This window comes from Rhinoderma darwinii (genome assembly GCF_050947455.1).
Source record: "Rhinoderma darwinii isolate aRhiDar2 chromosome 11 unlocalized genomic scaffold, aRhiDar2.hap1 SUPER_11_unloc_1, whole genome shotgun sequence".
NCBI lineage: Eukaryota > Metazoa > Chordata > Amphibia > Anura > Rhinodermatidae > Rhinoderma > Rhinoderma darwinii.
Window position 1 is genome coordinate 53,264 of NW_027461840.1, and position 23,973 is coordinate 77,236.

Below are 23,973 nucleotides of genomic sequence, written 5' to 3' on the forward strand. Positions count from 1 at the left end.
CCTGATACCTCCTTACATGTAATCTCCTGTCCACAACCTGTCCTCTCCATACATCTCTACCCTAATCTCCTGATTCCTCCTCACATGTAATCTCCTGTCCACAACCTGTCCCCTCCATACATCTCTACCCTAATCTCCTGATACCTCCTCACATGTAATCTCCTGTCCACAACCTGTCCTCTTCATACATCTCTACCCTAATCTCCTGATACCTGCTTACATGTAATCTCCTGTCCACAACCTGTCCTCTCCATACATCTCTACCCTAATCTCCTGATACCTGCTAACATGTAATCTCCTGTCCACAACCTGTCCTCTTCATACATCTCTACCCTAATCTCCTGATACCCCCCACATGTAATCTCCCGTCCACAACCTGTCCTCTCCATACATCTCTACCCTAATCTCCTGATTCCTCCTCACATGTAATCTCCTGTCCACAACCTGTCCTCCCCATACATCTCTACCCTAATCTCCTGATACCTCCTCACATGTAATCTCCTGTCCACAACCTGTCCCCTCCATACATCTCTACCCTAATCTCCTGATTCCTCCTCACATGTAATCTCCTGTCCACAACCTGTCCCCTTCATACATCTCTACCCTAATCTCCTGATTCCTCCTCACATGTAATCTCCTGTCCACAACCTGTCCTCTCCATACATCTCTACCCTAATCTCCTGATTCCTCCTCACATCTAATCTCCTGTCCACAACCTGTCCTCTCCATACATCTCTACCTTAATCTCCTGATACCCCCACACATGTAATCTCCTGTCCACAACCTGTCCTCTCCATACATCTCTACCCTAATCTCCTGATTCCTCCTCACATGTAATCTCCTGTCCACAACCTGTCCCCTCCACACATCTCTACCCTAATCTCCTGATTCCTCCTCACATGTAATCTCCTGTCCACAACCTGTCCCCTCCATACATCTCTACCCTAATATCCTGATTCCTCCTCACATGTAATCTCCTGTCCACAACCTGTCCCCTCCATACATCTCTACCCTAATCTCCTGATTCCTCCTCACATGTAATCTCCTGTCCACAACCTGTCCTCTCCATACATCTCTACCCTAATCTCCTGATTCCTCCTCACATGTAATCTCCTGTCCACAACCTGTCCCCTCCATACATCTCTACCCTACTCTCCTGATTCCTCCTCACATGTAATCTCCTGTCCACAACTTGTCCTCTCCATACATCTCTACCCTAATCTCCGGATACCTCCTCACATGTAATCTCCTGTCCACAACCTGTCCTCTCCATACATCTCTACCCTAATCTCCTGATACCTCCCACATGTAATCTCCTGTCCACAACCTGTCCTCTCCATACATCTCTACCCTAATCTCCTGATACCTCTCCACATGTAATCTCCTGTCCACAACCTGTCCTTTCCATACATCTCTACCCTAATCTCCTGATACCTCCTCACATGTAATCTGTCCACAACCTGTCCTCTCCATACATCTCTACCCCAATCTCCTGATACCCTCACATGTAATCTCCTGTCCACAACCTGTCCTCTCCATACATCTCTACCCTAATCTCCTGATACCTCCTCACATGTAATCTCCTGTCCACAACATGTCCTCTCCATACATCTCTACCCTAATCTCCTGATACCTCCCCACATGTAATCTCCTGTCCACAACCTGTCCCCTCCATACATCTCTACCCTAATCTCCTGATACCTCCTCACATGTAATCTCCTGTCCACAACTTGTCCTCTCTATACATCTCTACCCTAATCTCCTGAAACCTCCCACATGTAATCTCCTGTCCACAACCTGTCCGCTCCATACATCTCTACCCTAATCTCCTGATACCCACACACATGTAATCTCCTGTCCACAACCTGCCCTCTCCATACATCTCTACCCCAATCTCCTGATACCTCCACACATGTAATCTCCTGTCCACAACCTGTCCTATCCATACATCTCTACCCTAATCTCCTGATACCCCTCACATGTAATCTCCTGTCCACAACATGTCCCCTCCATAATCTCTACCCTAATCTCCTGATACCTCCTCACATGTAATCTGTCCACAACCTGTCCTCTCCATACATCTCTACCCTAATCTCCTGATACCTCCCACATGTAATCTCCTGTCCACAACCTGTCCTCTCCATACATCTCTACCCTAATCTCCTGATACCTCTCCACATGTAATCTCCAGTCCACAACCTGTCCTCTCCATACATCTCTACCCTAATCTCCTGATACCTCTCCACATGTAATCTCCTGTCCACAACCTGTCCCCTCCATACATCCCTATTCTAATCTCCTGATAACTCTCCACATGTAATCTCCTGTCCACAACCTGTCCTCTCCATACATCTCTACCCTAATCTCCTGATACCTCTCCACATGTAACTCCAGTCCACAACCTGTCCTCTCCATACATCTCTACCCTAATCTCCTGATACCTCCCCACATGTAATCTCCTGTCCACAACCTGTCCCCTCCATAAACTCTACCCTAATCTCCTGATACCTCCTCACATGTAATCTGTCCACAACCTGTCCTCTCCATACATCTCTACCCTAATCTCCTGATACCTCCCACATGTAATCTCCTGTCCACAACCTGTCCTCTCCATACATCTCTACCCTAATCTCCTGATACCTCTCCACATGTAATCTCCAGTCCACAACCTGTCCTCTCCATACATCTCTACCCTAATCTCCTGATACCCCCCCACATGTAATCTCCAGTCCACAACCTGTCCTCTCCATACATCTCTACCCTAATCTCCTGATACCTCTCAACATGTAATCTCCTGTCCACAACCTGTCCTTTCCATACATCTCTACCCTAATCTCCTGATACCTCCTCACATGTAATCTCCTGTCCACAACCTGTCCTCTCCATACATCTCTACCCTAATCTCCTGATACCTCCTCACATGTAATCTCCTGTCCCCTCCATACATCCCTACCCTAATCTCCTGATACCTCCCACATGTAATCTCCTGTCCACAACCTGTCCTCTCCATACATCTCTACCCTAATCTCCTGATACCCTCACATGTAATCTCCTGTCCACAACCTGTCCCCTCCATACATCTCTACCCTAATCTCCTGATACCTCTCCACATGTAATCTCCTGTCCACAACCTGTCCTCTCCATACATCTCTACCCTAATCTCCTGATACCTCCCCACATGTAATCTCCTGTCCACAACCTGTCCTCTCCATACATCTCTACCCTAATCTCCTGATACCTCCTCACATGTAATCTCCTGTCCACAACCTGTCCCCTCCATACATCTCTACCCTAATCTCCTGATACCTCCTCACATGTAATCTCCTGTCCACAACCTGTCCTCTATATACATCTCTACCCTAATCTCCTGATATCTCCCACATGTAATCTCCTGCCCACAACCTGTCCCCTCCATACATCTCTACCCTAATCTCCTGATACCTCCTCACATGTAATCTCCTGTCCACAACCTGTCCTCTCCATACATCTCTACCCTAATCTCCTGATACCTCCCACATGTAATCTCCTGTCCATAACCTGTCCTCTCCATACATCTCTACCCTAATCTCCTGATACCTCCTCACATGTAATCTCCTGTCCACAACCTGTCCTCTCCATACATCTCTACCCTAATCTCCTGATTCCTCCTCACATGTAATCTCCTGTCCACAACCTGTCCCCTCCATACATCTCTACCCTAATCTCCTGATACCTCCTCACATGTAATCTCCTGTCCACATCCTGTCCTCTTCATACATCTCTACCCTAATCTCCTGATACCTGCTTACATGTAATCTCCTGTCCACAACCTGTCCTCTCCATACATCTCTACCCTAATCTCCTGATACCTGCTAACATGTAATCTCCTGTCCACAACCTGTCCTCTTCATACATCTCTACCCTAATCTCCTGATACCCCCCACATGTAATCTCCCGTCCACAACCTGTCCTCTCCATACATCTCTACCCTAATCTCCTGATTCCTCCTCACATGTAATCTCCTGTCCACAACCTGTCCTCCCCATACATCTCTACCCTAATCTCCTGATACCTCCTCACATGTAATCTCCTGTCCACAACCTGTCCCCTCCATACATCTCTACCCTAATCTCCTGATTCCTCCTCACATGTAATCTCCTGTCCACAACCTGTCCTCTCCATACATCTCTACCCTAATCTCCTGATTCCTCCTCACATGTAATCTCCTGTCCACAACCTGTCCTCTCCATACATCTCTACCTTAATCTCCTGATACCCCCACACATGTAATCTCCTGTCCACAACCTGTCCTCTCCATACATCTCTACCCTAATCTCCTGATTCCTCCTCACATGTAATCTCCTGTCCACAACCTGTCCCCTCCATACATCTCTACCCTACTCTCCTGATTCCTCCTCACATGTAATCTCCTGTCCACAACTTGTCCTCTCCATACATCTCTACCCTAATCTCCTGATACCTCCCACATGTAATCTCCTGTCCACAACCTGTCCTCTCCATACATCTCTACCCTAATCTCCTGATACCTCTCCACATGTAATCTCCTGTCCACAACCTGTCCTTTCCATACATCTCTACCCTAATCTCCTGATACCTCCTCACATGTAATCTCCTGTCCACAACCTGTCCTCTCCATACACCTCTACCCTAATCTCCTGATTCCTCCTCACATGTAATCTGTCCACAACCTGTCCTCTCCATACATCTCTACCCTAATCTCCTGATACCCTCACATGTAATCTCCTGTCCTCTCCATACATCTCTACCCTAATCTCCTGATACACCCCACATGTAATCTCCTGTCCACAACTTGTCCTCTCCATACATCTCTACCCTAATCTCCTGATACCACCTCACATGTAATCTCCTGTCCACAACCTGTCCTCTCCATACATCTCTACCCTAATCTCCTGATACCTCCTCACATGTAATCTCCTGCCTACCACCTGTCCTCTCCATACATCTCTACCCTAATCTTCTGATACCTCCTCACATGTAATCTCCTGTCCACAACCTGTCCTCTCTATACATCTCTACCCTAATCTCCTGATACCTCCTCACATGTAATCTCCTGTCCACAACCTGTCCCCTCCATACATCTCTACCCTAATCTCCTGATACCTCCCCACATGTAATCTCCTGCCCACAACCTGTCCTCTCCATACATCTCTACCCTAATCTCCTGATACCTCCCCACATGTAATCTCCTGCCCACAACCTGTCCCCCCCATACATCTCTACCCTAATCTCCTGATACCTCTCCACATGTAATCTCCTGTCCACAACCTGTCCCCTCCATACATCTCTACCCTAATCTCCTCATACCTCCTCACATGTAATCTCCTGTCCACAACCTGTCCTCTCCATACATCTCTACCCTAATCTCCTGATACCTCCCCACATGTAATCTCCTGCCCACAACCTGTCCCCTCCATACATCTCTACCCTAATCTCCTGATACCTCCCCACATGTAATCTCCTGCCCACAACCTGTCCCCCCATACATCTCTACCCTAATCTCCTGATACCTCTCCACATGTAATCTCCTGTCCACAGCCTGTCCTCTCCATACATCTCTACCCTAATCTCCTAATACCTCCTACATGTAATCTCCTGTCCACAACCTGTCCCCTCCATACATCTCTACCTTAATCTCCTGATACCTCCTCACATGTAATCTCCTGTCCACAACCTGTCCCCTCCATACATCTCTACCCTAATCTCCTGATACCTCCTCACATGTAATCTCCTGTCCACAACCTGTCCCCTCCATACATCTCTACCCTAATCTCCTGATATCCCCCACATGTAATCTCCTGTCCACAACCTGTCCTCTCCATACATCTCTACCCTAATCTCCTGATACCCCCCACATGTAATCTCCTGTCCACAACCTGTCCTCTCCATACATTTCTACCCTAATCTCCTGATACCTCCTCACATGTAATCTCCTGTCCACAACCTGTCCCCTCCATACATCTCTACCCTAATCTCCTCATACCTCCCACATGTAATCTCCTGTCCACAACCTGTCCTCTCCATACATCTCTACCCTAATCTCCTAATACCTCCCACATGTAATCTCCTGTCCACAACCTGTCCCCTCCATACATCTCTACCCTAATCTCCTGATACCTCCTCACATGTAATCTCCTGTCCACAACCTGTCCCCTCCATACATCTCTACCCTAATCTCCTGATACCTCTTCACATGTAATCTCCTGTCCACAACCTGTCCCCTCCATACATCTCTACCCTAATCTCCTAATACCTCCCACATGTAATCTCCTGTCCACAACCTGTCCCCTCCATACATCTCTACCCTAATCTCCTGATACCCCCCACATGTAATCTCCTGTCCACAACCTGTCCTCTCCATACATCTCTACCCTAATCTCCTGATACCTCTCCACATGTAATCTCCTGTCCACAACCTGTCCCCTCCATACATCTCTACCCTAATCTCCTGATACCTCCTCACATGTAATCTCCTGTCCACAACCTGTCCCCTCCATACATCTCTACATTAATCTCCTGATACCTCATCACATGTAATCTCCTGTCCACAACCTGTCCCCTCCATACATCTCTACCCTAATCTCCTGATACCTCATCACATGTAATCTCCTGTCCACAACCTGTCCCCTCCATACATCTCTACCCTAATCTCCTGATACCTCCTCACATGTAATCTCCTGTCCACAACCTGTCCCCTCCATACATCTCTACCCTAATCTCCTGATACCCCCCACATGTAATCTCCTGTCCACAACCTGTCCTCTCCATACATCTCTACCCTAATCTCCTGATACCTCCTCACATGTAATCTCCTGTCCACAACCTGTCCCCTCCATACATCTCTACCCTAATCTCCTGATATCCCCCACATGTAATCTCCTGTCCACAACCTGTCCTCTCCATACATCTCTACCCTAATCTCCTGATACCCCCCACATGTAATCTCCTGTCCACAACCTGTCCTCTCCATACATCTCTACCCTAATCTCCTGATACCTCCTCACATGTAATCTCCTGTCCACAACCTGTCCCCTCCATACATCTCTACCCTAATCTCCTCATACCTCCCACATGTAATCTCCTGTCCACAACCTGTCCTCTCCATACATCTCTACCCTAATCTCCTGATACCCCCACATGTAATCTCCTGTCCACAACCTGTCCTCTCCATACATCTCTACCCTAATCTCCTGATACCTCCTCACATGTAATCTCCTGTCCACAACCTGTCCTCTCCATACATCTCTACCCTAATCTCCTAATACCTCCCACATGTAATCTCCTGTCCACAACCTGTCCCCTCCATACATCTCTACCCTAATCTCCTGATACCCCCCACATGTAATCTCCTGTCCACAACCTGTCCTCTCCATACATCTCTACCCTAATCTCCTAATACCTCCCACATGTAATCTCCTGTCCACAACCTGTCCCCTCCATACATCTCTACCCTAATCTCCTGATACCCCCCACATGTAATCTCCTGTCCACAACCTGTCCTCTCCATACATCTCTACCCTAATCTCCTGATACCTCCTCACATGTAATCTCCTGTCCACAACCTGTCCTCTCCATACATCTCTACCCTAATCTCCTGATACCTCTCCACATGTAATCTCCTGTCCACAACCTGTCCCCTCCATACATCTCTACCCTAATCTCCTGATACCTCCTCACATGTAATCTCCTGTCCACAACCTGTCCCCTCCATACATCTCTACCCTAATCTCCTAATACCTCCTACATGTAATCTCCTGTCCACAACCTGTCCCCTCCATACATCTCTACCTTAATCTCCTGATACCTCATTACATGTAATCTCCTGTCCACAACCTGTCCCCTCCATACATCTCTACCCTAATCTCCTGATACCTCCTCACATGTAATCTCCTGTCCACAACCTGTCCCCTCCATACATCTCTACCCTAATCTCCTGATACCTCCTCACATGTAATCTCATGTCCACAACCTGTCCCCTCCATACATCTCTACCCTAATCTCCTGATATCCCCCACATGTAATCTCCTGTCCACAACCTGTCCTCTCCATACATCTCTACCCTAATCTCCTGATACCCCCCACATGTAATCTCCTGTCCACAACCTGTCCTCTCCATACATCTCTACCCTAATCTCCTGATACCTCCTCACATGTAATCTCCTGTCCACAACCTGTCCCCTCCATACATCTCTACCCTAATCTCCTGATACCCCCACATGTAATCTCCTGTCCACAACCTGTCCTCTCCATACATCTCTACCCTAATCTCCTGATACCTCCTCACATGTAATCTCCTGTCCCCTCCATACATCTCTACCCTAATCTCCTGATACCTCTCCACATGTAATCTCCTGTCCACAACCTGTCCCCTCCATACATCTCTACCCTAACCTCCTGTCCACAACCTGTCCCCTCCATACATCTCTACCCTAATCTCCTAATACCTCCTACATGTAATCTCCTGTCCACAACCTGTCCCCTCCATACATCTCTACCTTAATCTCCTGATACCTCATCACATGTAATCTCCTGTCCACAACCTGTCCCCTCCATACATCTCTACCCTAATCTCCTGATACCTCCCCACATGTAATCTCCTGTCCACAACCTGTCCTCTCCATACATCTCTACCCTAATCTCCTGATACCTCCTCACATGTAATCTCCTGTCCACAACCTGTCCTCTCCATACATCTCTGCCCTAATCTCCTAATACCTCCCACATGTAATCTCCTGTCCACAACCTGTCCCCTCCATACATCTCTACCCTAATCTCCTGATACCCCCCACATGTAATCTCCTGTCCACAACCTGTCCTCTCCATACATCTCTACCCTAATCTCCTGATACCTCCTCACATGTAATCTCCTGTCCACAACCTGTCCCCTCCATACATCTCTACCTTAATCTCCTGATACCTCATCACATGTAATCTCCTGTCCACAACCTGTCCCCTCCATACATCTCTACCCTAATTTCCTGATATCCCCCACATGTAATCTCCTGTCCACAACCTGTCCTCTCCATACATCTCTACCCTAATCTCCTGATACCTCCTCACATGTAATCTCCTGTCCACAACCTGTCCCCTCCATACATCTCTACCCTAATCTCCTAATACCTCCTACATGTAATCTCCTGTCCACAACCTGTCCCCTCCATACATCTCTACCTTAATCTCCTGATACCTCATCACATGTAATCTCCTGTCCACAACCTGTCCCCTCCATACATCTCTACCCTAATCTCCTGATACCTCCTCAAATGTAATCTCCTGTCCACAACCTGTCCCCTCCATACATCTCTACCCTAATCTCCTGATACCTCCTCACATGTAATCTCCTGTCCACAATCTGTCCCCTCCATACATCTCTACCCTAATCTCCTGATATCCCCCACATGTAATCTCCTGTCCACAACCTGTCCTCTCCATACATCTCTACCCTAATCTCCTAATACCTCCCACATGTAATCTCCTGTCCACAACCTGTCCCCTCCATACATCTCTACCCTAATCTCCTGATACCCCCCACATGTAATCTCCTGTCCACAACCTGTCCTCTCCATACATCTCTACCCTAATCTCCTGCTACCTCTCCACATGTAATCTCCTGTCCACAACCTGTCCCCTCCATACATCTCTACCCTAATCTCCTGATACCTCCTCACATGTAATCTCCTGTCCACAACCTGTCCCCTCCATACATCTCTACCCTAATCTCCTGATATCCCCCACATGTAATCTCCTGTCCACAACCTGTCCTCTCCATACATCTCTACCCTAATCTCCTGATACCCCCCACATGTAATCTCCTGTCCACAACCTGTCCTCTCCATACATCTCTACCCTAATCTCCTGATACCTCCTCACATGTAATCTCCTGTCCACAACCTGTCCCCTCCATACATCTCTACCCTAATCTCCTCATACCTCCCACATGTAATCTCCCGTCCACAACCTGTCCTCTCCATACATCTCTACCCTAATCTCCTGATACCTCCTCACATGTAATCTCCTGTCCACAACCTGTCCCCTCCATACATCTCTACCCTAATCTCCTGATACCCCCCACATGTAATCTCCTGTCCACAACCTGTCCTCTCCATACATCTCTACCCTAATCTCCTGATTATTCCTCACATGTAATCTCCTGTCCACAACCTGTCCCCTCCATACATCTCTACCCTAATCTCCTGATATCCCCCACATGTAATCTCCTGTCCACAACCTGTCCTCTCCATACATCTCTACCCTAATCTCCTGATACCCCCCACATGTAATCTCCTGTCCACAACCTGTCCTCTCCATACATCTCTACCCTAATCTCCTGATACCTCCTCACATGTAATCTCCTGTCCACAACCTGTCCCCTCCATACATCTCTACCCTAATCTCCTCATACCTCCCACATGTAATCTCCTGTCCACAAACTGTCCTCTCCATACATCTCTACCCTAATCTCCTGATACCCCCCACATGTAATCTCCTGTCCACAAACTGTCCTCTCCATACATCTCTACCCTAATCTCCTGATACCTCTCCACATGTAATCTCCTGTCCACAACCTGTCCCCTCCATACATCTCTACCCTAATCTCCTGATACCTCCTCACATGTAATCTCCTGTCCACAACCTGTCCCCTCCATACATCTCTACCCTAATCTCCTAATACCTCCTACATGTAATCTCCTGTCCACAACCTGTCCCCTCCATACATCTCTACCTTAATCTCCTGATACCTCCTCACATGTAATCTCCTGTCCACAACCTGTCCTCTCCATACATCTCTACCCTAATCTCCTGATACCTCCTCACATGTAATCTCCTGTCCACAACCTGTCCCCTCCATACATCTCTACCCTAATCTCCTGATACCTCCTCACATGTAATCTCCTGTCCACAACCTGTCCCCTCCATACATCTCTACCCTAATCTCCTGATACCCCCCACATGTAATCTCCTGTCCACAACCTGTCCCCTCCATACATCTCTACCCTAATCTCCTGATACCTCCTCACATGTAATCTCCTGTCCACAACCTGTCCCATCCATACATCTCTACCCTAATCTCCTAATACCTCCTACATGTAATCTCCTGTCCACAACCTGTCCCCTCCATACATCTCTACCTTAATCTCCTGATACCTCATCACATGTAATCTCCTGTCCACAACCTGTCCCCTCCATACATCTCTACCCTAATCTCCTGATACCTCCTCACATGTAATCTCCTGTCCACAACCTGTCCCCTCCATACATCTCTACCCTAAACTCCTGATACCTCCTCACATGTAATCTCCTGTCCACAACCTGTCCCCTCCATACATCTCTACCCTAATCTCCTGATACCTCTCCACATGTAATCTCCTGTCCACAACCTGTCCCCTCCATACATCTCTACCCTAATCTCCTCATACCTCCTCACATGTAATCTCCTGTCCACAACCTGTCCCCTCCATACATCTCTACCCTAATCTCCTGATACCCCCCACATGTAATCTCCTGTCCACAACCTGTCCTCTCCATACATCTCTACCCTAATCTCCTGATACCTCCTCACATGAAGTGAAGGAGTTACAGGATCATTGGGGGAGGGGGTGAACGTCACAGAGCCAGGGACATGCGTGCAGCTGCGGTTCTGGACACCTGGATCCACTTTGCTCAGTCTTCGTGCTGTTTGTCTTTGCAGGTCACATACGGATATCAGATCTTGGTCTGGCTGTGAAAATTCCAGAAGGAGAATCCATCCGCGGTCGTGTGGGGACAGTGGGTTACATGGGTGAGCACGTTACTGTACAGTAGGGAGCTCTTGATGATGTCATCTATGGTGTCTCCTGACTTTTATTCTTCTTTCCAGCACCCGAGGTTCTCAATAACCTGCGCTATACATTCAGTCCTGACTACTGGGGCCTGGGCTGCCTAATCTATGAAATGATTGCCGGGCAGTCTCCATTCAGGGGAAGGAAGGAGAAAGTGAAGCGGGAAGAAGTGGACAGGCGCGTCCTAGAGACCGAGGAGGTTTATACACACAAGTTCTCTGAGGAGGCGCAGTCTGTGTGTAAGATGGTGAGTGATGGGACATACTCATAGGAGTGATTGCTCCGGTCTGATAAAAGGAGTGACTGCTCCGCTCTGATGAAAGGAGTGACTGCTCCGGTCTGGTAAAAGGAGTGACTGACTGCTCCGCTCTGGTAAAAGGAGTGACTGCTCCGCTCTGATAAAAGGAGTGACTGCTCCGGTCTGATAAAAGGAGTGACTGCTCCGCTCTGATAAAAGGAGTGACTGCTCCGGTCTGATAAAAGGAGTGACTGCTCCGCTCTGATAAAAGGAGTGACTGCTCCGCTCTGGTAAAAGGAGTGACTGCTCCGCTCTGATAAAAGGAGTGACTGCTCCGGTCTGATAAAAGGAGTGACTTCTCCGCTCTGATAAAAGGAGTGACTGCTCCGGTCTGATAAAAGGAGTGACTGCTCCGCTCTGATAAAAGGAGTGACTGCTCCGCTCTGATAAAAGGAGTGACTGCTCCGCTCTGGTAAAAGGAGTGACTGCTCCGCTCTGGTAAAAGGAGTGACTGCTCCGCTCTGATAAAAGGAGTGACTGTTCCGCTCTGATAAAAGGAGTGACTGTTCCGCTCTGATAAAAGGAGTGACTGTTCCGCTCTGATAAAAGGAGTGACTGCTCCGCTCTGATAAAAGGAGTGACTGCTCCGCTCTGATAAAAGGAGTGACTGCTCTGGTCTGTGCACATCTGTATCTTCTACATGTGGAATGACATTATTAAATGTTTGAGTAAAATCTGCAGCGTTTCGTATAGAATTTCTTCAGGATCCCCCAGTCACTTGATTTTTGTCTCTGACACCGAGCGTCACATTGTAGCAGATTCCACGTCACGTACAGTTTACGATACAATCATGTGGATGGGGTTTTGAAAAACTGAAATGTCAGCGCAGGATTCGAGAGTATAAAATCTGCAGCTTGTCAATGTCGTTGCGGTGGTCACGGATTTTCACAGTAGATTTCACCCTTCGCAACCCATATGGTGGAATTCGGGGCAAATCGTAGATTTACAGTTTATTAATGGCAAAAAAAGTCCTGTATGTGTGGAATTAGCCAATGGGAGAGCAGCTTCAGAGGAAGACGGAGGTTCTGCATTGGCATGTGGTAATAATTCATGATCTGTATGTTGTTACTGTACTGGAATTAGACATTAAAGGGGTTTTCACAGAATCGCCAATTATCATCTATACTCAGGATAGCTGCGCGTTGTCTAATTGCTGGGACATCCCCCCATTGTGAGTATTAGATCCAGAACCCCTCATTCCTCCACACTGCACCCCCCGCACTGAGCTTGAATAGAGCAGCATGTATATATGTCACACATTGTAGAGCGCTCTCGGAGGAGCCGCTCTCATTCCTGCTCCATGGAAATCTTCTCAATTTTGTAGCTCCTCACCAAGGATGTGAAGCAGCGTCTGGGGTGTCACGAGGGACGGACGTTGGAGATAAAGCGCCACCCCTTCTTCAGGGTTATTAACTTTAAGAGATTAGAAGCCGGAATCATGGACCCTCCATTTGCACCTGATGTGAGTATTTTACTGAAATACTATGGGTGGTAGTACTAATAACATGCAGATGACAAGGCTACATGTGGGTTGTGTCTCTTCTCCTTGGTACGTTGTGTTCCCTCGTGTCTATGGGGTCTCTTCTCCTTGGTACGTTGTGTTCGCTCGTATATATGGTGTCTCTTCTCCTTGGTACGTTGTGTTCCCTCATGTATATGGTGTCTCTTCTCCTTGGTATGTTGTGTTCCCTCGTGTATATGGTGTCTCTTCTCCTTGGTACGTTGTGTTCCCTCGTGTATATGGGGTCTCTTCTCCTTCGTATGTTGTGTTCCCTCATGTATATGGGGTCTCTTCTCCTTGGTACGTTGTGTTGTGTTCCCTCGTGTATATGGGGTCTCTTCTCCTTCGTATGTTGTGTTCCCTCGTGTATATGGGGTCTCTTCTCCTTGGTACGTTGTGTTCCCTCGTGTATATGGGGTCTCTTCTCCTTCGTATGTTGTGTTCCCTCATGTATATGGGGTCTCTTCTCCTTGGTACGTTGTGTTCCCTCGTGTATATGGTGTCTCTTCTCCTTGGTACGTTGTGTTCCCTCGTGTCTATGGGGTCTCTTCTCCTTGGTACGTTGTGTTCCCTCGTGTATATGGTGTCTCTTCTCCTTGGTACGTTGTGTTCCCTCGTGTATATGGTGTCTCTTCTCCTTGGTACGTTGTGTTCGCTCGTATATATGGTGTCTCTTCTCCTTGGTATGTTGTGTTCCCTCGTGTCTATGGTGTCTCTTCTCCTTGGTACGTTGTGTTCCCTCGTGTATATGGGGTCTCTTCTCCTTGGTATGTTGTGTTCCCTCGTGTATATGGTGTCTCTTCTCCTTGGTACGTTGTGTTCCCTCGTGTATATGGTGTCTCTTCTCCTTGGTACGTTGTGTTCGCTCGTATATATGGTGTCTCTTCTCCTTGGTATGTTGTGTTCCCTCGTGTCTATGGTGTCTGTTCTCCTTGGTACGTTGTGTTCCCTCGTGTGTATGGTGTCTCGTCTCTTCTTGGTACGTTGTGTTCCCTCGTGTCTATGGGGTCTCTTCTCCTTGGTACGTTGTGTTCCCTCGTGTATATGGTGTCTCTTCTCCTTGGTACGTTGTGTTCCCTCGTGTATATGGTGTCTCTTCTCCTTGGTATGTTGTGTTCCCTCGTGTCTATGGTGTCTCTCTTCTCCTTGGTATGTTGTGTTCCCTCGTGTCTATGGTGTCTCTCTTCTCCTTGGTACGTTGTGTTCCCTCGTGTATATGGTGTCTCTTCTCCTTGGTACGTTGTGTTCCCTCGTGTGTATGGTGTCTCTTCTCCTTGGTACGTTGTGTTCCCTCGTGTATATGGTGTCTCTTCTCCTTGGTACGTTGTGTTCCCTCGTGTATATGGTGTCTCTTCTCCTTGGTACGTTGTGTTCCCTCGTGTCTATGGGGTCTCTTCTCCTTGGTACGTTGTGTTCCCTCGTGTCTATGGGGTCTCTTCTCCTTGGTACGTTGTGTTCCCTCGTGTATATGGTGTCTCTTCTCCTTGGTACGTTGTGTTCCCTCGTGTATATGGTGTCTCTTCTCCTTGGTAAGTTGTGTTCCCTCGTGTATATGGTGTCTCTTCTCCTTGGTACGTTGTGTTCGCTCGTGTCTATGGTGTCTCTTCTCCTTGGTATGTTGTGTTCCCTCGTGTCTATGGTGTCTCTTCTCCTTGGTATGTTAAGTTCCCTCGTGTATATGGTGTCTCTTCTCCTGGGTATGTTGTGTTCCCTCGTGTATATGGTGTCTCTTCTTGGTATGTTGTGTTCCCTCGTGTATATGGTGTCTCTTCTCCTTGGTATGTTGTGTTCCCTCGTGTCTATGGTGTCTCTTCTCCTTGGCACGTTGTGTTCCCTCATGTCTATGGTGTCTCTTCTCCTTGGTACGTTGTGTTCCCTCGTGTGTATGGTGTCTCTTCTCCTTGGTACGTTGTGTTCCCTCGTGTGTATGGTGTCTCTTCTCCTTGGTACGTTGTGTTCCCTCGTGTCTATGGGGTCTCTTCTCCTTGGTACGTTGTGTTCCCTCGTGTCTATGGGGTCTCTTCTCCTTGGTACGTTGTGTTCCCTCGTGTATATGGGGTCTCTTCTCCTTGGTACGTTGTGTTCCCTCGTGTGTATGGTGTCTCGTCTCTTCTTGGTACGTTGTGTTCCCTCGTGTCTATGGGGTCTCTTCTCCTTGGTACGTTGTGTTCCCTCGTGTCTATGGGGTCTCTTCTCCTTGGTACGTTGTGTTCCCTCGTGTCTATGGGGTCTCTTCTCCTTGGTACGTTGTGTTCCCTCGTGTATATGGGGTCTCTTCTCCTTGGTACGTTGTGTTCCCTCGTGTCTATGGGGTCTCTTCTCCTTGGTACGTTGTGTTCCCTCGTGTGTATGGTGTCTCTTCTCCTTGGTACGTTGTGTTCCCTCGTGTGTATGGTGTCTCTTCTCCTTGGTACGTTGTGTTCCCTCGTGTGTATGGGGTCTCTTCTCCTTGGTATGTTGTGTTCCCTCGTGTATATGGTGTCTCTTCTTGGTATGTTGTGTTCCCTCGTGTATATGGTGTCTCTTTTCCTTGGTATGTTGTGTTCCCTCGTGTCTATGGTGTCTCTTCTCCTTGGCACGTTGTGTTCCCTCATGTCTATGGTGTCTCTTCTCCTTGGTACGTTGTGTTCCCTCGTGTGTATGGTGTCTCTTCTCCTTGGTACGTTGTGTTCCCTCGTGTGTATGGTGTCTCTTCTCCTTGGTACGTTGTGTTCCCTCGTGTCTATGGGGTCTCTTCTCCTTGGTACGTTGTGTTCCCTCGTGTCTATGGGGTCTCTTCTCCTTGGTACGTTGTGTTCCCTCGTGTATATGGGGTCTCTTCTCCTTGGTACGTTGTGTTCCCTCGTGTGTATGGTGTCTCGTCTCCTTGGTACGTTGTGTTCCCTCGTGTCTATGGGGTCTCTTCTCCTTGGTACGTTGTGTTCCCTCGTGTCTATGGGGTCTCTTCTCCTTGGTACGTTGTGTTCCCTCGTGTCTATGGGGTCTCTTCTCCTTGGTACGTTGTGTTCCCTCGTGTCTATGGGGTCTCTTCTCCTTGGTACGTTGTGTTCCCTCGTGTATATGGGGTCTCTTCTCCTTGGTACGTTGTGTTCCCTCGTGTCTATGGGGTCTCTTCTCCTTGGTACGTTGTGTTCCCTCGTGTGTATGGTGTCTCTTCTCCTTGGTACGTTATGTTCCCTCGTGTGTATGGTGTCTCTTCTCCTTGGTACGTTGTGTTCCCTCGTGTATATGGGGTCTCTTCTCCATGGTACGTTGTGTTCCCTCGTGTATATGGTGTCTCTTCTCCTTGGTACGTTGTGTTCCATCGTGTCTATGGTGTCTCTTCTCCTTGGTACGTTGTGTTCCCTCGTGTCTATGGGGTCTCTTCTCCTTGGTACGTTGTGTTCCCTCGTGTATATGGGGGTCTCTTCTCCTTCGTACGTTGTGTTCCCTCGTGTATATGGGGTCTCTTCTCCATGGTACGTTGTGTTCCCTCGTGTATATGGTGTCTCTTCTCCTTGGTACGTGTTGTTCCATCGTGTCTATGGTGTCTCTTCTCCTTGGTAAGTTGTGTTCCCTCGTGTATATGGGGTCTCTTCTCCTTGGTACGTTGTGTTCCCTCGTATATATGGGGCCTCTTCTCCTTGGTACGTTGTGTTCCCTCGTGTCTATGGTGTCTCTTCTCCTTGGTACGTTGTGATCCCTCATGTATATGGTGTATCTTCTCTTTGGTACGTTGTGTTCCCTCGTGTGTATGGTGTCTCTTCTCCTTGGTACGTTGTGTTACCTCGTGTATATGGTGTCTCTTCTCCTTGGTACGTTGTGTTCCCTCGTGTATATGGGGCCTCTTCTCCTTGGTACGTTGTGTTCCCTCGTGTCTATGGTGTCTCTTCTCCTTGGTACGTTGTGTTCCCTCGTGTATATGGTGTCTCTTTCAGTGTATTGAAAATAATATGCTGAAGTGCGGTTGGTCAATTGTTACAGCCACGAGCCGTATATTGTAAGGATGTCCTAGACATAGAACAATTCTCCACTGTAAAAGGTGTAAACCTGGATCAGACAGATGATGACTTCTACACAAAGTTTTCCACAGGCTCTGTCTCTATTCCCTGGCAGAATGAGGTGAGAACATGAAAATTTGACATAGTACTGTATAGTTTATAAAATGTACAGAAATATAAAACTACAGTCAGGGAAACCAACACAAACAAAATATATAATCACTGCCACAGACTGCACAACACTGGACATAATCACTGCCACAGACTCCACAACACTGGACATAATCACTGCCACAGACTGCACAACACTGGACATAATCACTGCCACAGACTGCACAACACTGGATATATTCACTGCCACAGGCTGCACAACACTGGATATAATCACTGCCACAGACTGCACAACACTGGACATAATCACTGCCACAGACTGCACAACGCTGGATATAATCACTGCCACAGACTGCACAATGCTGGACATAATCACTGCCACAGACTGCACAACACTGGACATAATCACTGCCACAGACTGCACAACGCTGGACATAATCACTGCCACAGACTACACAACGCTGGACATAATCACTGCCACAGACTGCACAACACTGGACATAATCACTGCCACAGAGTGCACAACACTGGACATAATCACTGCCACAGACTGCACAACGCTGGATATAATCACTGCCACAGACTGCACAACACTGGACATAATCACTGCCACAGACTGCACAACCCTGGACATAATCACTGCTACAGACTGCACAACACTGGACATAATCACTGCCACAGACTGCACAACACTGGATATAATCACTGCCACAGACTGCAGAACACTGGACATAATCACTGCCACACACTGCACAACACTGGATATAATCACTGCCACACACTGCACAACACTGTACATAGTCACTGCCACAGACTGCACAACACTGGACATAATCACTGCCACAGACTGCACAACCCTGGACATAATCACTGCCACAGACTGCACAACACTGTACATAGTCACTGCCACAGACTGCACAACACTGGATATAATCACTGCCACAGACTGCACAACACTGGACATAATCACTGCCACAGACTGCACAACACTGTACATAGTCACTGCCACAGACTGCACAACACTGGACATAATCACTGCCACAGACTGCACAACACTGGACATAATCACTACCACAGACTGCACAACACTGGACATAATCACTGCCACAGACTGCACAACACTGTACATAGTCACTGCCACAGACTGCATAACACTGGACATAATCACTGCCACAGACTGCACAACACTGGACATAATCACTGCCCCAGACTGCACAACACTGGACATAATCACTGCCACAGACTGCACAACACTGTACATAGTCACTGCCACAGACTGCACAACACTGGATATAATCACTGCCACAGACTGCACAACACTGGACATAACCACTGCCACAGACTGCACAACACTGGACATAACCACTGCCACAGACTGCACAACACTGGATATAATCACTGCCACAGACTGCACAACACTGGACATAATCACTGTCACAGACTGCACAACACTGTACATAGTCACTGCCACAGACTGCACAACACTGGATATAATCACTGCCACAGACTGCACAACACTGGACATAACCACTGCCACAGACTGCACAACACTGGACATAACCACTGCCACAGACTGCACAACACTGGACATAATCACTGCCACAGACTGCACAACACTGGGCATATTCACTGCCACAGACTGCACAACACTGGACATAATCACTGCCACAGACTGCACAACCCTGGACATAATCACTTCCACAGACTGCACAACACTGGATATAATCACTGCGACAGACTGCACAACCCTGGACATAATCACTGCAACAGACTACACAACACTGGACATAATCACTGCTACAGACTACACAACACTGGATATAATCTCTGCCCCAGACTGCACAACACTGGATATAATCACTGCACAACACTGGATATAATCAATGCCACAGACTGCACAACACTGGACATAATCACTGTCACAGACTGCACAACACTGGACATAATCACTGCCACAGACTGCACAACCCTGGACATAATCACTGCCACAGACTTCACAACACTGGAAATAATCACTGCGATAGACTGCACAACCCTGGACATAATCACTGCCACAGACTACACAACACTGGACATAATCTCTGCTACAAGCTACACAACACTGGATATAATCACTGCCACAGACTGCACAACACTGGATATAATCACTGCCACAGACTGCACAACACTGGATATAATCACTGCCACAGACTGCACAACACTGGATATAATCACTGCCACAGACTGCACAACACTGGATATAATCACTGCGACAGACTGCACAACCCTGGACATAATCACTGCCACAGACTACACAACACTGGACATAATCACTGCTACAGACTACACAACACTGGATATAATCACTGCCACAGACTGCACAACACTGGATATAATCACTGCCACACACTGCACAACACTGGATATAATCACTGCCACACACTGCACAACACTGGATATAATCACTGCCACACACTGCACAACACTGGACATAATCACTGCCACAGACTGCACAACACTGGATATAATCACTGCCACAGACTGCACAACACTGGACATAATCACTGCCACAGACTGCACAACACTGGACATAATCACTGCCACAGACTGCATAACACTGGATATAATCACTGCCACAGACTGCACAACACTGGACATAATCACTGCCACAGACTGCATAACACTGGATATAATCACTGCCACAGACTGCACAACACTGGACATAATCACTGCCACAGACTGCATAACACTGGATATAATCACTGCCACAGACTGCACAACACTGGATATAATCACTGCCACAGACTGCACAACACTGGATATAATCATTGCCACAGACTGCACAACACTGGACATAATCACTGCCACAGACTACACAATACTGGACATAATCACTGCCACAGACTGCACAACACTGGACATAATCACTGCCACAGACTACACAACACTGGATATAATCATTGCCACAGACTGCACAACACTGGACATAATCACTGCCACAGACTGCACAACACTGGATATAATCATTGCCACAGACTGCACAACACTTGACATAATCACTGCCACAGACTGCACAACACTGGATATAATCACTGCCACACACTGCACAACACTGGACATAATCACTGCCACAGACTCCACAACACTGGACATAATCACTGCCACAGACTGCACAACACTGGATATAATCACTGCCACAGACTGCACAACACTGGACATAATCACTGCCACAGACTGCATAACACTGGATATAATCACTGCCACAGACTGCACAACACTGGACATAATCACTGCCACAGACTGCATAACACTGGATATAATCACTGCCACAGACTGCACAACACTGGATATAATCACTGCCACAGACTGCACAACACTGGATATAATCATTGCCACAGACTGCACAACACTGGACATAATCACTGCCACAGACTACACAATACTGGACATAATCACTGCCACAGACTGCACAACACTGGACATAATCACTGCCACAGACTACACAACACTGGATATAATCATTGCCACAGACTGCACAACACTGGATATAATCATTGCCACAGACTGCACAACACTTGACATAATCACTGCCACAGACTGCACAACACTGGACATAATCACTGCCACAGACTGCACAACACTGGACATAATCACTGCCACAGACTGCACAACACTGGATATAATCACTGCCACAGACTGCACAACACTGGACATAATCACTGCCACAGACTGCACAGCACTGTACATAGTCACTGCCACAGACTACAGAACACTGGACATAATCACTGCCACAGACTGCACAACACTGGATATAATCACTGTCACAGAGTGCACAACACTGGACATAATCACTGCCACAGACTGCACAACACTGGACATAATCACTGCCACAGACTGCACAACACTGGACATAATCACTGCCACAGACTGCACAACACTGTACATAGTCACTGCCACAGACTGCACAACACTGGATATAATCACTGCCACAGACTGCACAACACTGGACATAATCACTGCCACAGACTGCACAACACTGGACATAACCACTGCCACAGACTGCACAACACTGGAAATAATCACTGCCACAGACTGCACAACACTGGACATAATCACTGCCACAGACTGCACAACACTGGACATAATCACTGCCACAGACTGCACAACACTGGACATAATCACTGCCACAAACTGCACAACGCTGGACATAATCACTGCCACAAACTGCACAACACTGGATATAATCACTGCCACAGACTGCACAACACTGGATATAATCACTGCCACAGACTGCACAACACTGGATATAATCACTGCGACAGACTGCACAACACTGGACATAATCACTGCCACAGACTACACAATACTGGACATAATCACTGCCACAGACTGCACAACACTGGATATAATCACTGCCACAGACTGCACAACACTTGACATAATCACTGCCACAGACTGCACAACACTGTACATAGTCACTGCCACAGACTGCACAACACTGTACATAGTCACTGCCACAGACTGCACAACACTGGATATAATCACTGCCACAGACTGCACAACACTGGACATAATCACTGCCACAGACTGCACAACACTGGACATAACCACTGCCACAGACTGCACAACACTGGAAATAATCACTGCCACAGACTGCACAACACTGGACATAATCACTGCCACAGACTGCACAACACTGGACATAATCACTGCCACTGACTGCACAACACTGGACATAATCACTGCCACAGACTACAAAACACTGGACATAATCACTGCCACAGACTGCACAACACTGGACATAATCACTGCCACAGACTGCACAACACTGGACATAATCACTGCCACAGACTACACAACACTGGACATAATCACTCCCACAGACTGCACAACACTGGACATAATCACTGCCACAGACTGCACAACACTGGACATAATCACTGCCACAGACTGCACAACACTGGACATAATCACTGCCACAGACTGCACAACACTGGATATAATCACTGCCACAGAGTGCACAACACTGGACATAATCAATGCCACAGACTGCACAACCCTGGATATAATCACTGCCACAGAGTGCACAACACTGGACATAATCACTGCCACAGACTGCACAACACTGGACATAATCACTGCCACTGACTGCACAACACTGGACATAATCACTGCCACAGACTACAAAACACTGGACATAATCACTGCCACAGACTGCACAACACTGGACATAATCACTTTCACTGACTGCACAACACTGGACATAATCACTGCCACAGAGTACACAACACTGGACATAATCACTGTCACAGAGTGCACAACACTGGACATAATCACTGCCACAGACTGCACAACACTGGATATAATCACTGTCACAGAGTGCACAACACTGGACATAATCACTGCCACAGACTACACAACACTGGACATAATCACTGCCACAGACTGCATAACACTGGACATAATCACTGCCACAGACTGCACAACACTGGACATAATCACTGCCACAGACTGCACAACACTGGATATAATCACTGTCACAGAGTGCACAACACTGGACATAATCACTGCCAAAAACTGCACAACAGTGGACATAATAACTGCCACAGACTGCACAACACTGGACATAATCACTGCCACAGACTGCACAACACTGGATATAATCACTGCCACACACTGCACAACACTGGATATAATCACTGCCACAGACTGTACAACACTGGACATAATCACTGCCACAGACTGCACAACACTGGATATAATCACTGCCACTGACTGCACAACACTGGACATAATCACTGCCACAGACTGCACAACACTGGACATAATCACTGCCACAGACTGCACAACACTGGATATAATCACTGCCACAGGCTGCACAACACTGGACATAATCACTGCCACAGGCTGCACAACGCTGGATATAATCACTGCCACAGACTGCACAACCCTGGATATAATCACTGCCACAGGCTGCACAACACTGGACATAATCACTGCCACAGGCTGCACAACACTGGATATAATCACTGCCACAGACTGCACAACACTGGACATAATCACTGCCACAGACTGCACAACACTGGATATAATCACTGCCACAGAGTGAAAAACACTGGACATAATCACTGTCAAACACTGCACAACAGTGGACATAATCACTGCTACAGACTGCACAACACTGGACATAATCACTGCCACAGAGTGCACAACACTGGATATAATCACTGCCACAGACTGCACAACACTGGATATAATCACTGCCAC

The 23,973-nt window shown here is 47.6% G+C and overlaps 1 protein-coding gene across 2 annotated transcripts in view; it reads left to right on the forward strand.

The window, feature by feature from the left end:
- The window catches only part of GRK5 (G protein-coupled receptor kinase 5), a 101,191-nt gene that overhangs the window by 35,697 nt on the left and 41,521 nt on the right, over nucleotides 1–23,973 (forward strand). For both annotated transcript variants that reach the window (XM_075847739.1, XM_075847738.1), the window contains exons 4-7: nucleotides 11,708–11,797; nucleotides 11,876–12,084; nucleotides 13,460–13,597; nucleotides 17,600–17,737. In XM_075847739.1, the coding sequence (XP_075703854.1) occupies nucleotides 11,708–11,797; nucleotides 11,876–12,084; nucleotides 13,460–13,597; nucleotides 17,600–17,737 (575 nt within the window). The remainder of the gene's footprint in view (nucleotides 1–11,707; nucleotides 11,798–11,875; nucleotides 12,085–13,459; nucleotides 13,598–17,599; nucleotides 17,738–23,973) is intronic.